Below are 17321 nucleotides of genomic sequence, written 5' to 3' on the forward strand. Positions count from 1 at the left end.
CTGGGATTATTCTTATTCTCTTCTATCAATAATGAATAATAAGCAGTTCTAGCTTTACGAAGTGCTTTCTTATACGTTATTAAACTATCTTTCCAGACTAATTGAGACTCTTCTAAATTAGAGGAACGCCACTGTCTCTCCAGCTTTCTGCAGTCTGCTTTAACGCACGCAGCTGTGAATTATACCAAGGAGCCAACCTCTTCTGACTGATTACCTTCCTTTCAGAGGGGCAACATTGTCCAGTGTTGTACGCATTGAAGCTGTAGTGCTGTCAACAAGAGAGTCAAGTTCTACTGGAGTAAAATTTAGGTAGCTGTCCTCTGTCATATCTGCACATGGCAGTGAAGAAAAGGATGATGAAATCAACTCTTTAAATTTCAACACCATGTCTTCAGACATCTTAAAAAGCTTTTGAAATTTAAGGTAAAAATTGGGCATTCTGAGGCTTCCTGAAGGACCGTTATGGTGACTCACGAAGTAAGGGCAAATTAACCGGATGTTTCATTTTGTTTCTGCGCACGACTTCCGGTCCCGCACAATCTGCTCTGTGCCGTGTTGCTGCGTTGTGCTCCGGCATCCGGCAGAAATATAATACAGGTTCAGCATCCAACACTGAGAAATCAACACAGAATAAACGTTTCATTTTCAATCTTAGACGTCACTGACATTTCAGTCGCAAAATTAATGTTGACTTAACCCAACCGGTGGAAATTGACTGACGACCGGTACTGACGGAGTTAACCAAGATTAAACTTTGATTCATATTTCCTTGCTATCTGAGTGGTACGCTGGGCTGCAAATTTTTTCCTCAGTCATCTACCACTTAAACTGCTCTCCACCTACATTTTTCTCTTCCTCTTCCAGTGACTGGTGTGACTGACTGACTCAACGGTAACAACATCAACGTCCAACATGTGTGGTAGTTACCATAGCGACAGTGCATGTTGTTGATGACGCGCAGCACATATGCCCAAACTGAGCCACTGTTTTATTAAACAGCTACTCTTGGCTCTTCAAATGTAAAATCACCACAATTTAAACTTTTTTTTTTTTTTTTTTTTTGTAAATACAGAGGACATGACCTCAGTGTCCTCTATGGTAGTTACGGCCTTGCCTATGATACCACCAGACCTGCTGATTCTCTCAATGTATGACAGGGCTCTCAAGTTTTGAATGCAGGCAAGAGTGAAATTTATATCATAATTTTTTTTCAGGGTGAGAAATACAATGTGTGGCGGCAGTGCGTGACAAAAGCATGAGACTTGAGAGCCCTGATGTATGGCGTCTCCGTGCCAAAACTTAAAATGATATCTGAGCTTCTAAGAAATAAATGTGGACGTCTAAGTCTTGCAAAAGTTTGTAAAAGGCCATTACAGCTGTTGGAATCAAAGTGCACGCATTGACAATCAGAAAGAGCTTCAGAACTATCAGAGGCTGAAAATATTACAAGAAGATTCAACTACACTACCAACTGCACAGAGGATAAAAAGTCATGTCATACACATGGAAATATTTCCAGGTTTATTCAAAGTTATATCACTATTCGTCCATTTTTTGTTTGATTACAGAGTACTCATTGTTTTACTTTGTTAAAACACAAACAAAATAGAAAGAAACATATTTCTGACAGCAAAGGCTGAGTAATTATAAAATATGAGAAGCAATCTTTGCTTTTCCACACCATGAAACACTAAGCCAGAAATTCTTACATGGAGTATATCAGGTTATACCAGCACACACACACACACACACACACATTTCACCGCAGATGGGTTCTACTGCTGAGCACACTCCTTCTCCATACTGTTGTTCGAGCTGACATGGATGGGCTCAACTGTTCTTTGCTTCTTTCTCCTCTCCTCGCGTTTGTTCTGCTGCTGGGTCTCCTCACTTTCCTTCTGTTTGGGCTCGCTCAAAGCAGAGCTGAGGGCGCAACCACAAAGATACAATCCAGTTAGAACTCACATGGCAACATTTTTTTTTTCAGATTTAATCAAGAAAACACAAATGCCTGAACAATATAAAGAAATGCTGAATGTAGTTCATATACAAAATAAGTTTCATCCTCATTCACATGACAGCAAGAAAATGGACCTCTGTAGATGTCTCTTAAAGAAGGAAGGAAATGAAAATGAACAGTGCAACCAACACGCACTCCCTGACCTCAAAAGGAAGTGCCTAAACGTGCTGCAGGCAGGCAACAATCCAGAGTCGACAATGACCTGAAGCCGACAGAAACGCTGACGCACACACACACACTGACCTGGGGTTGGGAATCACAACAGAGTCATCTGCACTGATCTTTACACACTTTGCAGGCCGCAGCTCTGGTTCTGAACCTGTATGAATAAACAAATGACTGAGAGTTCAATCACATTACATGATACCAGCTATTTATTTTCTGTACCTTGAGAATGAAATGAAATTAACTGAATCTAGATTCTGCTCCTGTGTCAGTGCACTGTGTTACTCACTGGCAGTGCCAACACCTTCTGTGGAGGCCTTAGACTCATATGCAGGGCAGGTGTGAGCCTCAGAGTCTGCAGTTACATCCACCTTCACAGCAACCATCTGCTTGTCATGTGTGGTCTTCTCAGAGGAAGAGATGCAGTCAACAGGAAGTTTCTCTTTCCTTCTCTTCTGAATAGAATTATTTTTTACCTCTGCAGACAAAATTTCAAAGAAGCAGCAGTGTTACAAAGAAGAGGTACCAGACACATAGCTAAAGTGTGGAGTTGGCAGTCTTGTTACCTTTTGGCTCATACTTGTGTTGAAGCTCCTCAACACGCAGCTGCAGCTTGATCTTGTCGCTCTGAGCCTACAGGGTGAACAGAAATATTTAACCAAACACTAAATCCAAAGCTTCTGTTAAGGAATGTGGCACAGCCTCCTGCCCAGGCCTGGCAGCTGTCTGAACTTATATCAGGACAGCTGCTGGCTATACACGGGTGTTTGTTTCTGGAACTTGGGTTTTGCCTTTGCATAAGACCAGGATCTGTAGTGTCAATTGTAATCAGCTGACATATTCCCTCTCTGCAGCTTAGGACTAAATAAGGGCTAAAATGTAAATATGAATTACAAAATCTCCTGTCACTTGCAAAATAAGTCCTTTGAAAATGTGTTTCAAAGTGATAAAAAAAAAAAGAAGAGCTGATGTTAAAGACAGAAAATAATCTTTGGAACAAACCTTTATCAGCATTTCTGCATCTATAAAATTGACCATTACCAGGAAAAGTTAAGAAATGACCAGGGGCCTCACGTACAAAGGGTGCGTACGCACAAAAAAGTGGCGTACACACTTTTTCACGTCAACGATCAGATGTATCAGGAGTGAAATGACCGTGGAAATGTGCGGTGCCTCACGCCAACTTCAGGGCTGTCGTACGCACTTTTCTACAGCTGATGATTCTTTGGCGACACTTAGAGGTGATGTTGGGAAACTGTTATAATGAATAAATGTGAACACAATTTGTGATGTGCACATCTGAGACACAAGAACAATGAACACTGATAAACAATTAACACACTCATGTGTCTGCAATTACAGTTAGAGTGGATATAAAAGTATGCACAAAGTGTTGCAGTGCATACCATTAAAAACAATGGCTGCTTTAGCGGTGTTGGAAGACATTGTAAATGGTGCAATTGGAAGAGAGCGTGTGTTAAGAGACTGAGAGGATTTGCTGGCACATGAGGACAACTGGCTCATCAGCCGTTTTGAGGGCAATCCTCCTGGAACTGTGCGCAGAGCTGCGGCCGGTGTTGGAGCGCAACACAGCGGGGAGCCATGCGCTGCTTGTGCCACAGGTGATGTGCACACTGGGGTTTAAGCAACCGGGGCATTCCAGAGGGAGCTGGCCAACCGATCGGGACTGTATAAGTCGACATCACATGCTGAATTTGTGATGAATTTGTATATCAACATGAAACATTTTCATTCCATCAATGTACAGATCATATGTGATGCGCAAATGCTTTGTGGGGGGGGCTGGTTCAACGCACGATTCATACATTCAGTAACAGAAATGTTGGGAACAGACTACAAACTGGCACTGTGCGCGATGGGCGGCTTCTTGGTGAGTAACTTTATTCGTGTAATTGTTCTAATATTATTCCCCATGAAGTGCATTGAGCATGTGCCCCCCCCCCAATTTCTATCCCATCTTCACAGCATCATAGTTGGTGGTTAAAGTTAGTAACTTGCTGTTTTTTGCTGGTTAAACTACATCTTTCTAACAAGCCCCTGGTCGTCTCTGTGTGCAAATGTTAATAACCCTGTGTGTAAAGTGTGAAATGTCTTAATCAGCCTCACCTTTTCCCCGGCGCACTTCTGCTCTGGTTACTGTATGAACACGTTTGTTGTGAGTTACACAAATGTAGGTATTTACCTTTAATCAGAGTCACCCACACTCCCACACCCCTGACAGAGCAGTGTCACCCATAGTTGTGCCGACTCTGTTCAAACAGCCCCCCCCCGCCTGTTTTGGCCACACTTCGGCGGTGGGCAGCCAGTCTCTGCTTCACATCCACTTTAATATCGGACCACTTCTTTTTCACCTCTGCTTTGTGCACTTCTCAGACTCCACAGCATTACAGGCCTCGCTCACCCTCAACCACCCACTCCTCTTATGTTTGCTGCTTATATCGTAGGATAGAGTGCCAAAGAGCACATTTCTGCGCCTCCACTTCAGAAAGTAGCACCTCCATCTCACTTTCCGTTAGTTATTCTTTTTTCTTTATTTTCTGATTGTGCAGAGAGAGGAATCGCAGGTGTAGGGCTCTTTTAAATATGATTTGCATATTTAAATCGGGGCGTGGACAGGGAGGAGTCGGGTACTCCAACATGTGCGCTCAATTCCACGTTGATTGGGACGTACAAAAGAAATGTGCTTGGATTCATGCGTGCGCACATATTGCTGCATCTGGGTATTTTTGTACGTTGGAGGGCATTTTGGTTTCAGCGTAAGCCACGTTTTAGTAGCAAATCCACGCAAGTCTTTGTAGATGAGGTCCCAGATCATGTGAAAACATGTAGCACCCACCCAGCTGTGCTCCAAAGGAAATAGAAACCTTTGCTCAATCACAAAGAAGATCTTGTTCAACTTGGTTAAAAACACACATTTCCCACAGCAGATGTTGATGTGTTGTAGGCTATGAAAAGCAGTCTTATTTTCTCACACAATTAAATAAATTCTAAACCTGAAATTGTTCCATGGAGTCGAAGCTTTCCCAGACATGAAGTCAGCATTAAAAGTATTGTCTTTGTTCTGCTGTGCCTAGATACTTTTCCACAATTGCACTTTTTCCTTTATTGCACAATTTTTTTACTATTTATTCGCTTATCTGCCTTTACACGCATATAAACTGAAGTGACATCCCATTCTTAATCCATAGGGTTTAATATGACGTCGGCCCACTCTTTGCAGCTATAACAGTTTCAATTCTTCTGGGCCAACTTTCCACAAAGTTTAGGAGTGCGTTTATGGGAGTTTTTGACCATTCTTCCAGAAGCACATTTGTGAGGTCAGACACTGATGTTGGATGAGAAGGTCTGGCTCTCAGTCTCCGCTCTAATTCATCCCAAAGGTGTTCTATCAGGTTGAGGTCAGGACTCTGCAGGCCAGTCAGGTTCTTCCACACCAAACTGGCTCATCCAGTCTTTATGGACCTTGCTTTGTGCTCTGGTGCGCAGTCATGTTGGAACAGGAAAGGGCCATCCCCAAACTGTTTCCACAGAGTTGGGAGCATGAAATGGTCCAAAATCTCTTGGCATGCTGAAGCATTCAGAGTTCCTTTCACTGGAACTAAGGGGCCAAGCCCAGCTCCTGAAAAACAACCCCACACCATAATCCCCCCTCCACCAAACTTTACACTTGGCACAATGCAGTCAGATAAGTACCGTTCCCCTGGCAACCGCCAAACCCAGACTCCTCCATCAGATTGTCAGATATAGAAGCGTGATTCGTCCCTCCAGAGAACGCGTCTCCACTGCTCTAGAGTCCAGTGGCGGCGTGCTTTAAACCACTGCATCCAACACTTTGCATTGCACTTGGGGATGTATGGCTTGGATGCAGTTACCATGGAAACCCATTCCATGAAGCTCTCTACGCACTGTTCTTGATTTAATCTGAAGGCCACATGAAGTTTGGAGGTCTGTGTAGATCGACTCTGCAGAAAGTTGATGACCTCTGCACACTATGCCCCTCGGTGTCCGCTGACTCTGCTCTGTCATTTTAAGTGGCTGACCAACACCAACAGAGGACACAGTATCTGAATGGAGAGCCTTTTACCTGTTTAAGCAGTCGTTCAGATGTGAAGAGCTTCCTCTCCAGCCCCAGGGCTCTCTGACTCTCTGACAGAGACTTCATCCTCTGCAAGGAAAGCTCATCTCCGAGACGCTCTGCATCTTTACTGAGGACAAGGACACGCAGAACTTTTTTTAAAATGATATAAATTGCTAAAATTATACCGCGAACATAGCCAGCTCTGTGAGGCACAATCAGAAGGACTCATTCGGCTTAATGAAGCAGCTGAACTTACACAGTGTTGCTGAGCTGCATTTTAAGCAGGTCAGTGTAATACGTTTCATCTTGGCCGTCACCTCCCTCTGCTTTACTGGGATTGGCTGGCTGAGCCTTCAGCAACATCTACACACAAAAGGATATCAAGTCTGAAACTAAATTAAATACAGTAAAGGGTAAATTTGTTTTTTCTGTTCATTATTATTGTATTTATGAATAGAGTTAAGTTAATCATTTATAGTGCTAAAAGGGGCAAACCATTAAAAAGCAGATGTGTCCGGAACTCGGAATGCCTGGAGTCAAGTTTTTTCCTCATCACACAGAATCCCTCTAAATGTTTCTTAGTTAAGTTAAAAAAATTACACTTTGAGAGATATTTTTTACATATAAAATTCCAGTTTTCATGAAAGTTTATTTGCTTGAACATGACACCAGACAACAGAGGCCAGTGTATCTGAAACACCATCTGAGTTTCATTATAGTCAAGAGTTACTCTGACGCCACCCCATGTCCTGCTACCCTGCGTGGAAGTTCGAAACAATGGAGCTGCTTATTTGATACACATCAGCATGTTCTGGGCTTGTGAGTGTTGGCGGTATCCTGCAGATTCAAAACAAAAACCCAAAGGAGAGGCTGTAGCACTAATGCTCGCTTTTTCTTATGATAAAAAGCAACTCGTGGGTATGTTAAAAAGGTTACTTCTTTTTTTTTTTTTTTTATAAATTCGAGAAGGACTTCGGTCATTTTCTTAAGAAACAACACCTTTTAAGAATTTCAGTGCAGCACCCTTTAGAAACAGCCAAAGTGTCATTCCCTTATGCTGCTTTGTTTAACTGGGCCCAGACCATATTCATAATAAGATGTTCACTGTCCTGACATTTGGTGGCTAATAAACTTGTAGATTAACTGACATATATCTGTGTATTAATTCTTTCTGCATCTGATAGATTTTCATTCAGCTTTTTTTTTGTCTCCAGACTACAGTGTGCACTACTGTGAATGTACAGTAGAAGTCCTGTAGGTAGGTCAGTGCTCACCTCCACCTTCTCCAGTCTCTGCAGTTTAGTTATTAGACTCTGGATCTCCCCATTCTTCTCTGAGAGCATGGACTGCAGTCTCTCCAGCTGAGCAGGGTCAGCCCTGGCACCTTGCAGCTGCATCAGAGTGGCTATCTGGACCTGCACAATACAAGCTCATCACCGTTGTTAATTAGTAACATGTTTAGAACAGGGTTCTTGGAGGTTTCAGCAAGTTAAATTTAAGACCTTTGAAGACCATTATGAATTAAATTTTAGACCAACACGACTCATGACCAGAAACATTCAAATGATCCCAGAAATTCAAAACCTTTTATTTTTATCCATTTACCTATCGAAGATTACATTTTTTTCAATAAAAATTGTGCAATCCAAACTCTGTTCATGCGTCGTCCCACGATGGTGGAATGACCTACCGAGCGCTACCAGAACAGGGGCGTCCCTGTCTATCTTCAAGAAGCTCCTGAAAACCCAGCTCTTCAGAGAGCATCTCCTATCCCAGCACTTACCTTGTACTTCCCTCCCCCCTCTATCTCTGCACTCTATCTTTCTGCACTTCCTTCTATGCCTGCACCCTATCTCTGTCTCAGAGTTGGACTCGTGGGTTCCCTCTATATAGTTTATTGTTAGCTTTTTATATAGCTGTTATATCTTCATTTGTAAGTCGCTTTGGATAAAAGCGTCTGATAAATACAGAAACATAAAAATATATATATTCAATGAAATCAGTATTAAAACAAATAAAATAGTTACTTTCTTATCCCAAGGAACCTTCCCAACTTAACACCAATATATGTCTATATACAACCTCACCCTACTTATGTCTGAGCTCATCCCTTTTAGCACCAATCTCAGTCCAAAGTGGTAGTGACACTGCGCTGGAGTCCGGAGGGACTGATGAAGACAAAGATGTCGGGGGTGGCGAACGAAACTGGGTGATGGCTTGAGCTCGCTGCAGGCTTTTTGTGGCAAGCTGGTGTTTCTCTGCCTTGGAGTGAGCCTCGAGGACTTCCACACCCAAGGTCCCTAACTGGATGTTTCTCTTACAAAGTTACAGCGAGCATTGTATCGATGAACACGCGGGGGGTAGCTGCACACTGAGCCATTTCTTGCCTACAGTTATCACGGGATTCGTAGTTTAATCACCACTCACCAACACCAGTAGCTATCAGAGCCCCTCAGAAAGATGGACGACACTGAATCAACTTCTGATTATGATCTTTTACAAAATTAAATTTAAGACCTTGGATGAATATCTGGGCGTTTTTAAGACTTTTTAAGGCCTGAATTTAAAGTTTCAAATTTTAGACATTTTTACACTTTTTAAGACCCGCAGGAACCCTGTTAGAAGCAGTGAAGTGTGTAGCCTCCTTGTGTGACGAGCAGTACCTTCATGCGTTGCATTTGCTGTTTGCTGAAAGCGTGGATTTTCTGCAGTGACTGATACTGAACCTTCATGCTGATGAGCTGTCTTTCCATTTCAGCCCTCTTATCATCCAGCTGCAAAATATCAGAAACACCTGTAAAATGCTCTTTGCAAGTGTTGTGCGATAAAAATCCAGACTAGACTCTGCAAATGACTATATAACTGCAAAGCTGTACTGTAGAACATGCATCAATGGGAATATGAGTTTAAAATAAAAATTGTATTTTTCTATAGTTTTTTTTACCTCAGCAAACAAGGAGTTCCCTTTGCTGTTTGGATCGTGGGCCTGTTGAAGAACCTGATCCAACTGGATCTGGAGGTCTCGGGTCAGCTCACGAGAATTCTGCATCAAAGACAAACAAATCATTTGAAAAAAAGATTTTGAAAGGGCTGAGAGAAAAATATGTACAACGATCAAATGTGACATTTCAGGTATATTTCAACTATATTTTCTATTTACATTTACTTTCAAGTATCATATATTTATGTCAGGATGTGTTTCATGGTTATAAATTCTTTCACAGACATGTTCATTTATCTATGCATTCCAAATGGAATCTGTACAATACATAACAGGCAGAATCAAGTCAACTGCAAATGCTTTTTCAGAACCTAAATTGAAACTACATGATGAACAAAACAACTCCAACCACGTATTTAGAATACAGCAAAAAGCTGGATAAACCTAATGTCTGAAAGTTATGCATACAGCTAAAGTAACCACGCTTACCTCTAATGCATTGAACAAGGACACCGTTTCTTTCTCCCTTTCCTCTTTCTCCTCTATGATTCGCTCTAGGTGGCGCTGTAGTCTGCTGGTACTCAGCTCCAGCTGCTGCTCTCTGAACTGAGACTCCTGCAGCGCCTGCTCCATCTCCACCTGGCGCACAAACACAGTTCACCCCACTTACAAATATAACGCCTGATTGCAAACAACAAGGATGCTGCTTGGATTCAGCTAGAGCAGAGGTTGACACTCACCTCACAAAACAAGCAGTATCACTGGTTAAAACTAGGGTCTCCAAAATAAAAGTAACTCCAAAAGTCAGATGACAATTACAGTCCAGATTTGCTGAAATTAAGAAATGAATCCTTTGCAACCTCACCCTTATGTTCTCCAGCTCCATGATCCTCATTTGTACTTCCATCATCTCAGACGTCATGGAACTTTGCCTGTGTTCATTTAAAGCTCGTAGCTCCTCCATCTTGTTGTGTAGGGTCTCCGTCTGCACCTCCAGTTTATTTTTTAGTTGTTTTTCACTGAGCTGGGATTCCTCGAGAGCTGACTGCAGCCCCAGCATCTGAGTGAAGAGAAAGAGAAAATGGTGAAATGGTTCTATAGCTTAAGGAGTAAGTACAATTCCTGGCTAGATTCAACGACACTGAGGCTGAATACAAAAAGGGACGGAGCAGACCTGCAATGTCTGCACCAGATGCTGTATATTGTCTGTGGTGGATCGTTCAATCTGCTGTGCAGCATCAGAGCAGAGATTCAAAGAAACTGAAAAACTGATAGAGAAGGCCGGCTCTGTGCTGGGGACTCTCTGGGGCTGACTGCACTAAGTCAAATGCAACAGACTGCCCTCCATGTAACATCATGTTGAAACAACAGTTTGTTCAGTCAGAGCAACATTAGAATTTCCCTTTTTAATTAATGCTTGAATAAAGCATTTTCTCATTTCATTACATAGCTATACATACACAGCAAACCTCCCATGATCCATCTGTACATCAGTGTCTCTTTCTGATCATCTCCAAGCATGGCTGTAGCTACTGTGCATTCATCCGTAGCAGGTACGTTACCTGTAGCTCTTTGGCTGTCTTTTTCCATTTGTAATGCAACCATTTCTTTTTACCCCTGCAGGTTGTTTGCTCTGAATTGACTGAGCTGATCTCTCGTTACTTTTTTAATTCAGCAGAGATGAGATCACCAAATAAAAGTAATTTATTTTTGCTGTCTCCAGTACGTTTGTTCATTAATACAACTGTGTGAGCTTCCCAACACTGAAATCCAGCCTCAAGGTCAGGCGAGTTTATCACTGTCCACAAGCGCTTTCAAAATAAACATGTTCATTCAAAACATCTGGATGGGAAAAGGAAGCTATCCCTTTTCGAAGCAGTTCATAAATATAAAACTGAAAGACAATTGGTCCATTCAGTGCCACTTCAGCATAACAGTATGAGTTGGTAGCCGGTTACAGACGTTTTTCCAACATATCCCCTTTTCCCCAAGAGTCCACATCTGACCACATGGTTCTACCTTGCTGTGAAGCTCACTGAGTGCCATGCTGTGGGTCCTTTCAAGGTGCTCTTGTTGTTCTTGAAGCTGTTGTTTCTGCTGGTTCTTCAAACAGTCATATTCTGACTGTAGTGACTCCAGCACCCGAGTCTTTAACTCCATTGCCTTCTGTAGTGAGTACTTGTCTTGTTCAAGAGCCTAAGACACACATCATAAGAAAACAGCTGGACAAATGATGCCACACTTTGTCTTGAAATGCATCCACAGGTTCCACTGAAACTAAATTAAACTGCCAGATATCAAGATTAGTTTGGGACTGAGTGCAGAATATTCAGAAGTGAGCATCTCAGATTGAAAACAAAATAATGAAACTTTCTTCATAGCTGCAGTGTGTTTTTTGGCACAGCTTCACACCTCGAGTGCGTTGGTCATCTCTACTCTTTGTTCATCTAGCCGGTTTTGAAGCTCCATCAGCTGGTTGAGAAGATCCAAACCTGCTTGAGCAGCCCGGTGGACCTGCTCCTCCTTTTCCCTGAGCTGACTCCTCAGCAGCTGAACCTCCTCCGCTGCCATCTGACACAAGAGGAAAGACACATTTTTTGCATCATGCTAACAACTCCGCGCTTTGTGTAATGTAATGCTTGCAATTTAAAAAAAAGCACATGGCACACAAAATTAAGCTTTGCATACTCCATATACCCTTCCATACAACTGTGATACAACCATCATCATTAAAACATTATGAAGGAACATCTTCCGTTTTCATTACACATTATCTTATTACATGCCCTCTGGTAATGGCTCTTGTGCCAAAGGGACTGTCCATGAAAACAAATACCTGCTCACATACTTTGTAATGAGTCACTTCTACACCATGTATAGGGGAACAAAATCACAGCACCACTTAGTTAACCATTTCCACTGCATATTCCTTTCATGTGGTGTACCTGATAATATTTCAGAGCTCATTTTAGACACACTGAAATACACGAGTACACATTAAAAGTACATTTAAGAATATAACCTCTCACAACGCTGTCATTTAGCTGCATTGAACGCTGTGTAGCTCTTGGAGTCGGCCACTTGATGCCATAATCATCGACACGGTGTTTGTGGCAGGTCTACGTCACACAAATGACGAAGAGCTCTAAAATGTTTTGCCAGGCGCCACTTCGCCTCTGCCAAAACAGCAGTTTCCCAGATTCACGTTTTATTTGACTTTCACCAGGGTCTTCATATTTACATCAACTGCTAACAGCTCAACAAAGCCAGCCCCAGGTAGGTTATTCTTTCCCAACACGTTATCCATGTTTTAAACTGCGTTTAACAACAATCATAAGAATGCGTCAAACAACCTCTGCAAACAAAGCACAGTAACATCTGCCGAGAATCGATGGTCCATGTTTTAGCTAGCTAAAGCTAACGTTGGTATTCAAACGGCAATCTATATACTTTCACTTAAAACTTAAATGGGAAAATTTCCCTTGAGGCGCACATTCGCGTCATTGAAATATTTGTAAAACGGTTATAAAATTTGAACAATACAATAACAACACAAACAAGTAAATATTTTCACATTCTGTACGTACCTTTTCAGAAATATGTCGTCTCACACCGCCACAGTTTGAATCCAGTTCCCAAGACTTATCGCGACAGCTTGCGAGAGTTATGACCGACCGCTGGCGTAGCTGACCTTACCCGGCGCCTCATAGAAAATATTACGTTTCACACCGCTCTAGTGCAGCCGGTGTAGGCGTAGACATACATACATAGACTGCTGCTGCTCACTAGAGGGGCGTCCCTACAGGGCGGCCATTTTGGTACACTGCCACTCGTTCCCACAGTACATTACATCTATGGAGGAATGGTGTTTCTACACAATAAAAGTGATAATAAATCACTCAGTTTTCAAGATATTTTCACGAGGTTTGTTTGTCAAACGTCAGACATGACAGACAGGCATAGATAGAACGAAAATAAGCCAGCAAACGTGTATTCAGGTCTTTATTTAAAGAAGGTATATAAAATATTCATATTAGTATTTCCATTTTATTCGAGTAGCATTCAAGCCTGCCTTTCAGCTCTTCATTCACAAGGTTTTTGTCCTTCAGATCCTCGAGAAGAGCGTGCACATTTTTCTTCGCCTTTCGCTCCCGGAGCATGCTATTCCTCTTCTCACGCTCCAGACTCTCCAGCCAGAGCTTCTAGCCTTTAGTAGTGTTGGGAACTTTGAGTCTTTTGGCTGAATCGGATCATTTACTCTCGAACAGTAAATTGAACGAATCTTTGAACGAATCATTTCGTTCATTTTTCCAGCAGGTGGCGCTGTAGCCCTACTGTGGGCGTTGCACAAAATGGCCACGGTTCTAAACACTTAACACTGAAGGAAACATAGTTTGCTTCAGCTGAGCTGATAAAGTACAAAACACAAAATGCCACAAACAATTCAAACCATGTGAAAACCTGGGAAAGCAAATACACAATAAGGTGACTTGTGTCTGTATCCTCCCTGCCATTGTTGTTTAAAGCCCGACACTGACTCAGTAGCTGTCACGTGACAAATTAACGAACGAGAACGATCGTTCAGCCCTGTCACGTGACAGCTGGTAGAGAACAAGTGAATGTAAAACTCACATTCATTTTGACAATTAGTAACACAATTAAAAGTAACAATAAGTTCCCTAAAATGTTCCATAGTGCATTTATTGTGTCTTATTATTATTATTATTATTATTATTAGTAGTAGTAGTATATTATTTTATGGTAGAGTATAACACAAAATCAATATGATGATATAATTTTCAAAAGTATCTATTCACATTATTACATTATCATTTATCTATTTACACACTTCACGCATTATATACACAACAACACTATACATATCTACAAGAACCGAAGACCACTAATTAATTATGATTTCATGACAAATGAATGAACATCACAAATCAGACATCATTCATTTCCTCCTTCGTTTCTCAGTCCACAGTAGAGCCCTGTGCAGGACTGTTTTCTTCACCCCGCTCCCGCTGAATTTCTGTCCATTACCACCGCAATGTGTGTGTTACACTCCCGGCTGCAGCCGCAAAACTAGAAATGCATTGATTTTGTGTCTTCTCCCGTCCCGCAGGAGAAAACACGTAATTTTATAGGCTATTGATAAAGAGATTCACAGACAATTGAGAAACTTCTCCAAATATGACACTTGCCTTGCTTTGTCTTTGTGCTGTAAAGACCTTTTTTGAGCTTCCTTTCCACATCATTTATTGACATCCTGTCGCTAGGCTACATCCCGATCTCAGTGTTTTTAGCCGCCAGCAGTTGAGTTGTGAACGAATCAAAAACTGTTTCCTATGCAAGGAGCCATAACCCGAGGAGTTGACTCGTGAACGAATCAAAACTGTTTCCTGTGCGAGGAGCCATAACCCGAGGAGTTGACTCGTGAACGAATCAAAACTGTTTCCTGTGCGAGGAGCCATAACCCGAGGAGTTGACTCGTGAACGAATCAAAACTATTTCCTGTCCTGCTGACTGAGCTTATGCAGCTGCCGCCTGCCATGTGGCGAGAGAGGGTACTGCATGGAAATGAATTAATCATTTCTGTTTCCTGTCGTGCTGACTGAGCTTATGAAGCTGCCGCCTGCCATGTGGCGAGGAAGGGTACTGCATGAAAACGAACGAATCACTCACTGAGACTACTCGTTACTCCCGAGTCATATAAAAGATTAGTTAATATCGAACGAATCGTTAGCGAACGACACATCACTAGCCTTTAGAACAGTGGGAGAAGCAGGCAAAGCATAATTGTGGTCCTAGTGGAAAGAGGGATGGAAATATATATATAGTGATGTTTATAACTCATCACTCACTGATGTAGCTGGCCCACATTCTTATTTTCAGCCCTCAGTCCCATTGTTTGCACCCTGGATATGAGCTAAACTGCCTAAGTGACAGGGACATAACACACGACAGTATGTTTTAATGTGTATTTCAGTGTGTCTAAAATGAGTGTCAGAGAGCAAATGCGATACAGGTTTTAATATGACCGGGCCTTGATGCTCTCATGTGTTACCTGCAGATACTCACATCATTATTATGAGGTTCAGCTTCAGGAAAATGCTGAGGCAAGTCCACTGGAAGAAAACACTATTTTCAAAATATCCAAACACCCTGTATCATAGCTTTAACGTTTTAAACAAATCAATACGTTTGAAAATATTTCTATTTTAAGATTGGGGAGTACCTCTTTTCTTCGTAAATTCATTCACCGCTGCATCTGCTGGCCTTGTACCAAGACGGCGGTTCTTTAGGCACGCCCTTCCACAGTCGATGCAGTGCAGACATAGACATACAAAGAATAGACGCCGCATCGACCGCTACTGCCTATTGACTCTGACGAGCTGTGGAACCGCCATCTTGGACCGGTCACCCGCTCCACTCAGTGTAATCTGTCTGGCAGGCGCAATGAAGTGTCAGCGCATTTAATCAATCATAACTCGCTGAATACAAAACTGATTTTCGCGGGGTTTTTTTCTGCAAACATCATACATGTAGGCATACTACTGGACACATGATTTGGCATATTTTAATTTTCATAGTAAGCTTAACAGTAATAGAATATTCTGGTATGTGACATGTGTTATGTATGATAGGTAAGAAAGAAAAAGACACACGATATATGGTATAATATAATATAATACACGCACACACACACACATATATATAAATCACACATATGTGTGTGTGTGTGTATATATATATATATATACACACACACACACACATATATATAAATCACACATATGTGTGTGTGTGTGTATATATATATATATATACACACACACACACACATATATATAAATCACACATATGTGTGTGTGTGTGTATATATATATATATATACACAAATAAATTATAGAGAAGCAGAAGCAGATTGTGTACTACTCAGCTATTTTAATAAGTTAAAAATCAACAATAATCCATTATACATCACATATAAGATAAAACACAATAGACAGCAGTTAAATATCAGAAAAAAATGAATATCTATATCTACATATATCTGAGAAAAATCTTCATTCTTGATTCAAATTGGCTTTATTGGCATGGATTGTATCAACCATTTTTGCAGAAAGCAAAACATACCGAAATACAAATCAATTGTTAAAGCTGCAAGCAGCATTGATCGGGCCCGAGCACGTGCGCACGTCGGGGTAGGCGTTGGACACCGGCTGACGCGCATCGCACAGCACAGCACAGCACAGCACAGCACAGCACAGCACAGCACAGCACAGCACAGCACAGCACAGCACAGCTGTCTGTCAAGTGTGGAGCAGGCTGTGAGAATCCCATGAATATGAAGACATCATCAGCAGGGTTTTTGAAAATGCATAGGAGGCGCTAGAGAGCCATTTTGCTCCAGCCACACACAATATTCTTTACATATGTACGAAGTCCTCAGCGTGGACATTTGTGCCAAGTTTCATGACCTTGAGATGATGATATGGCTATCAACCTGTTATAGTTGGCTTTGATCTTAGACATTATAAATTCATATTCTGTATTTTCCTAAATAACCTATGTTCCTAGCTGGTACTTTTCCACTCTGCTCATACTGCACAATCAATGACCTTAAAATGGTCCAAGACCTTAGAAGGACATAAACAACTGGGTCAGACAAAACATCTCTATTGGAGTAGATAGGTCTGGTACATTAGATCCACACCTAAAACAACACTCACACACACACATATTGTTTATCACATCCAAAGAACACAACGAGGACAGTGGTTGGCCTGCTCATACCACTAAAAACTGGCCAATTATACTCTGACAAGTACAACTTCTGTGAGATAAAGCTGAATATAAATATGAAATGTTTCCGGATATCGGGGCTCGGCCTGACGGATTTCCTGCGGGAGCTCTGGCACTCCGAGTCCAGCGCTGCAATATACTTTACTTATGACCACTAATAAATACTTTATTTGATAAACGATTTCTCCAGCTTGTTCTTGAGCTTCCAATGAAAGAATCGGGCTAACAATTGGTGCCGTGACCCGGATTGGCTGACTCTGAGACCGTGTCCGATCGAGGACTTC

At 41.8% G+C, this 17321-nt stretch overlaps 1 protein-coding gene across 1 annotated transcript; it reads right to left on the reverse strand.

Annotated features, from left to right (window-relative positions):
* Positions 1-1593: 1593 nt before the first annotated feature.
* Positions 1594-13034, reverse strand: spdl1 (spindle apparatus coiled-coil protein 1). The gene is made up of 14 exons (XM_072396282.1): positions 12813-13034; positions 11638-11796; positions 11245-11421; positions 10091-10285; positions 9715-9864; positions 9229-9327; positions 8948-9058; positions 7559-7699; positions 6541-6647; positions 6291-6411; positions 2752-2818; positions 2475-2663; positions 2264-2339; positions 1594-1923 (listed from the first exon to the last, which is right to left on the reverse strand). The coding sequence occupies exons 2-14, from the start codon at positions 11794-11796 to the stop codon at positions 1776-1778; spliced, it is 1740 nt and encodes a 579-aa protein (XP_072252383.1). The 5' UTR covers positions 12813-13034; the 3' UTR covers positions 1594-1775.
* Positions 13035-17321: the final 4287 nt, after the last annotated feature.

Source organism: Leuresthes tenuis, unplaced genomic scaffold (assembly GCF_036924035.1).
Source record: "Leuresthes tenuis unplaced genomic scaffold, fLeuTen1.0.hap1 SCAF_11, whole genome shotgun sequence".
NCBI classification, from domain to species: Eukaryota; Metazoa; Chordata; class Actinopteri; order Atheriniformes; family Atherinopsidae; genus Leuresthes; species Leuresthes tenuis.

Excerpts from the sequence above, each read along its gene's own strand:
- spdl1 (XM_072396282.1), bottom strand. The coding sequence starts at position 11,796 with ATGGCAGCGGAGGAGGTTCAGCTGCTGAGGAGTCAGCTCAGGGAAAAG. Across the intron at positions 6,648-7,558 it reads AGAGACTGGAGAAGGTGGAG|ATGTTGCTGAAGGCTCAGCC; the intron begins GTGAGCACTGAC and ends TTTTGTGTGTAG. Across the intron at positions 2,664-2,751 it reads ACACAAGTATGAGCCAAAAG|AGGTAAAAAATAATTCTATT; the intron begins GTAACAAGACTG and ends TTTTGTCTGCAG.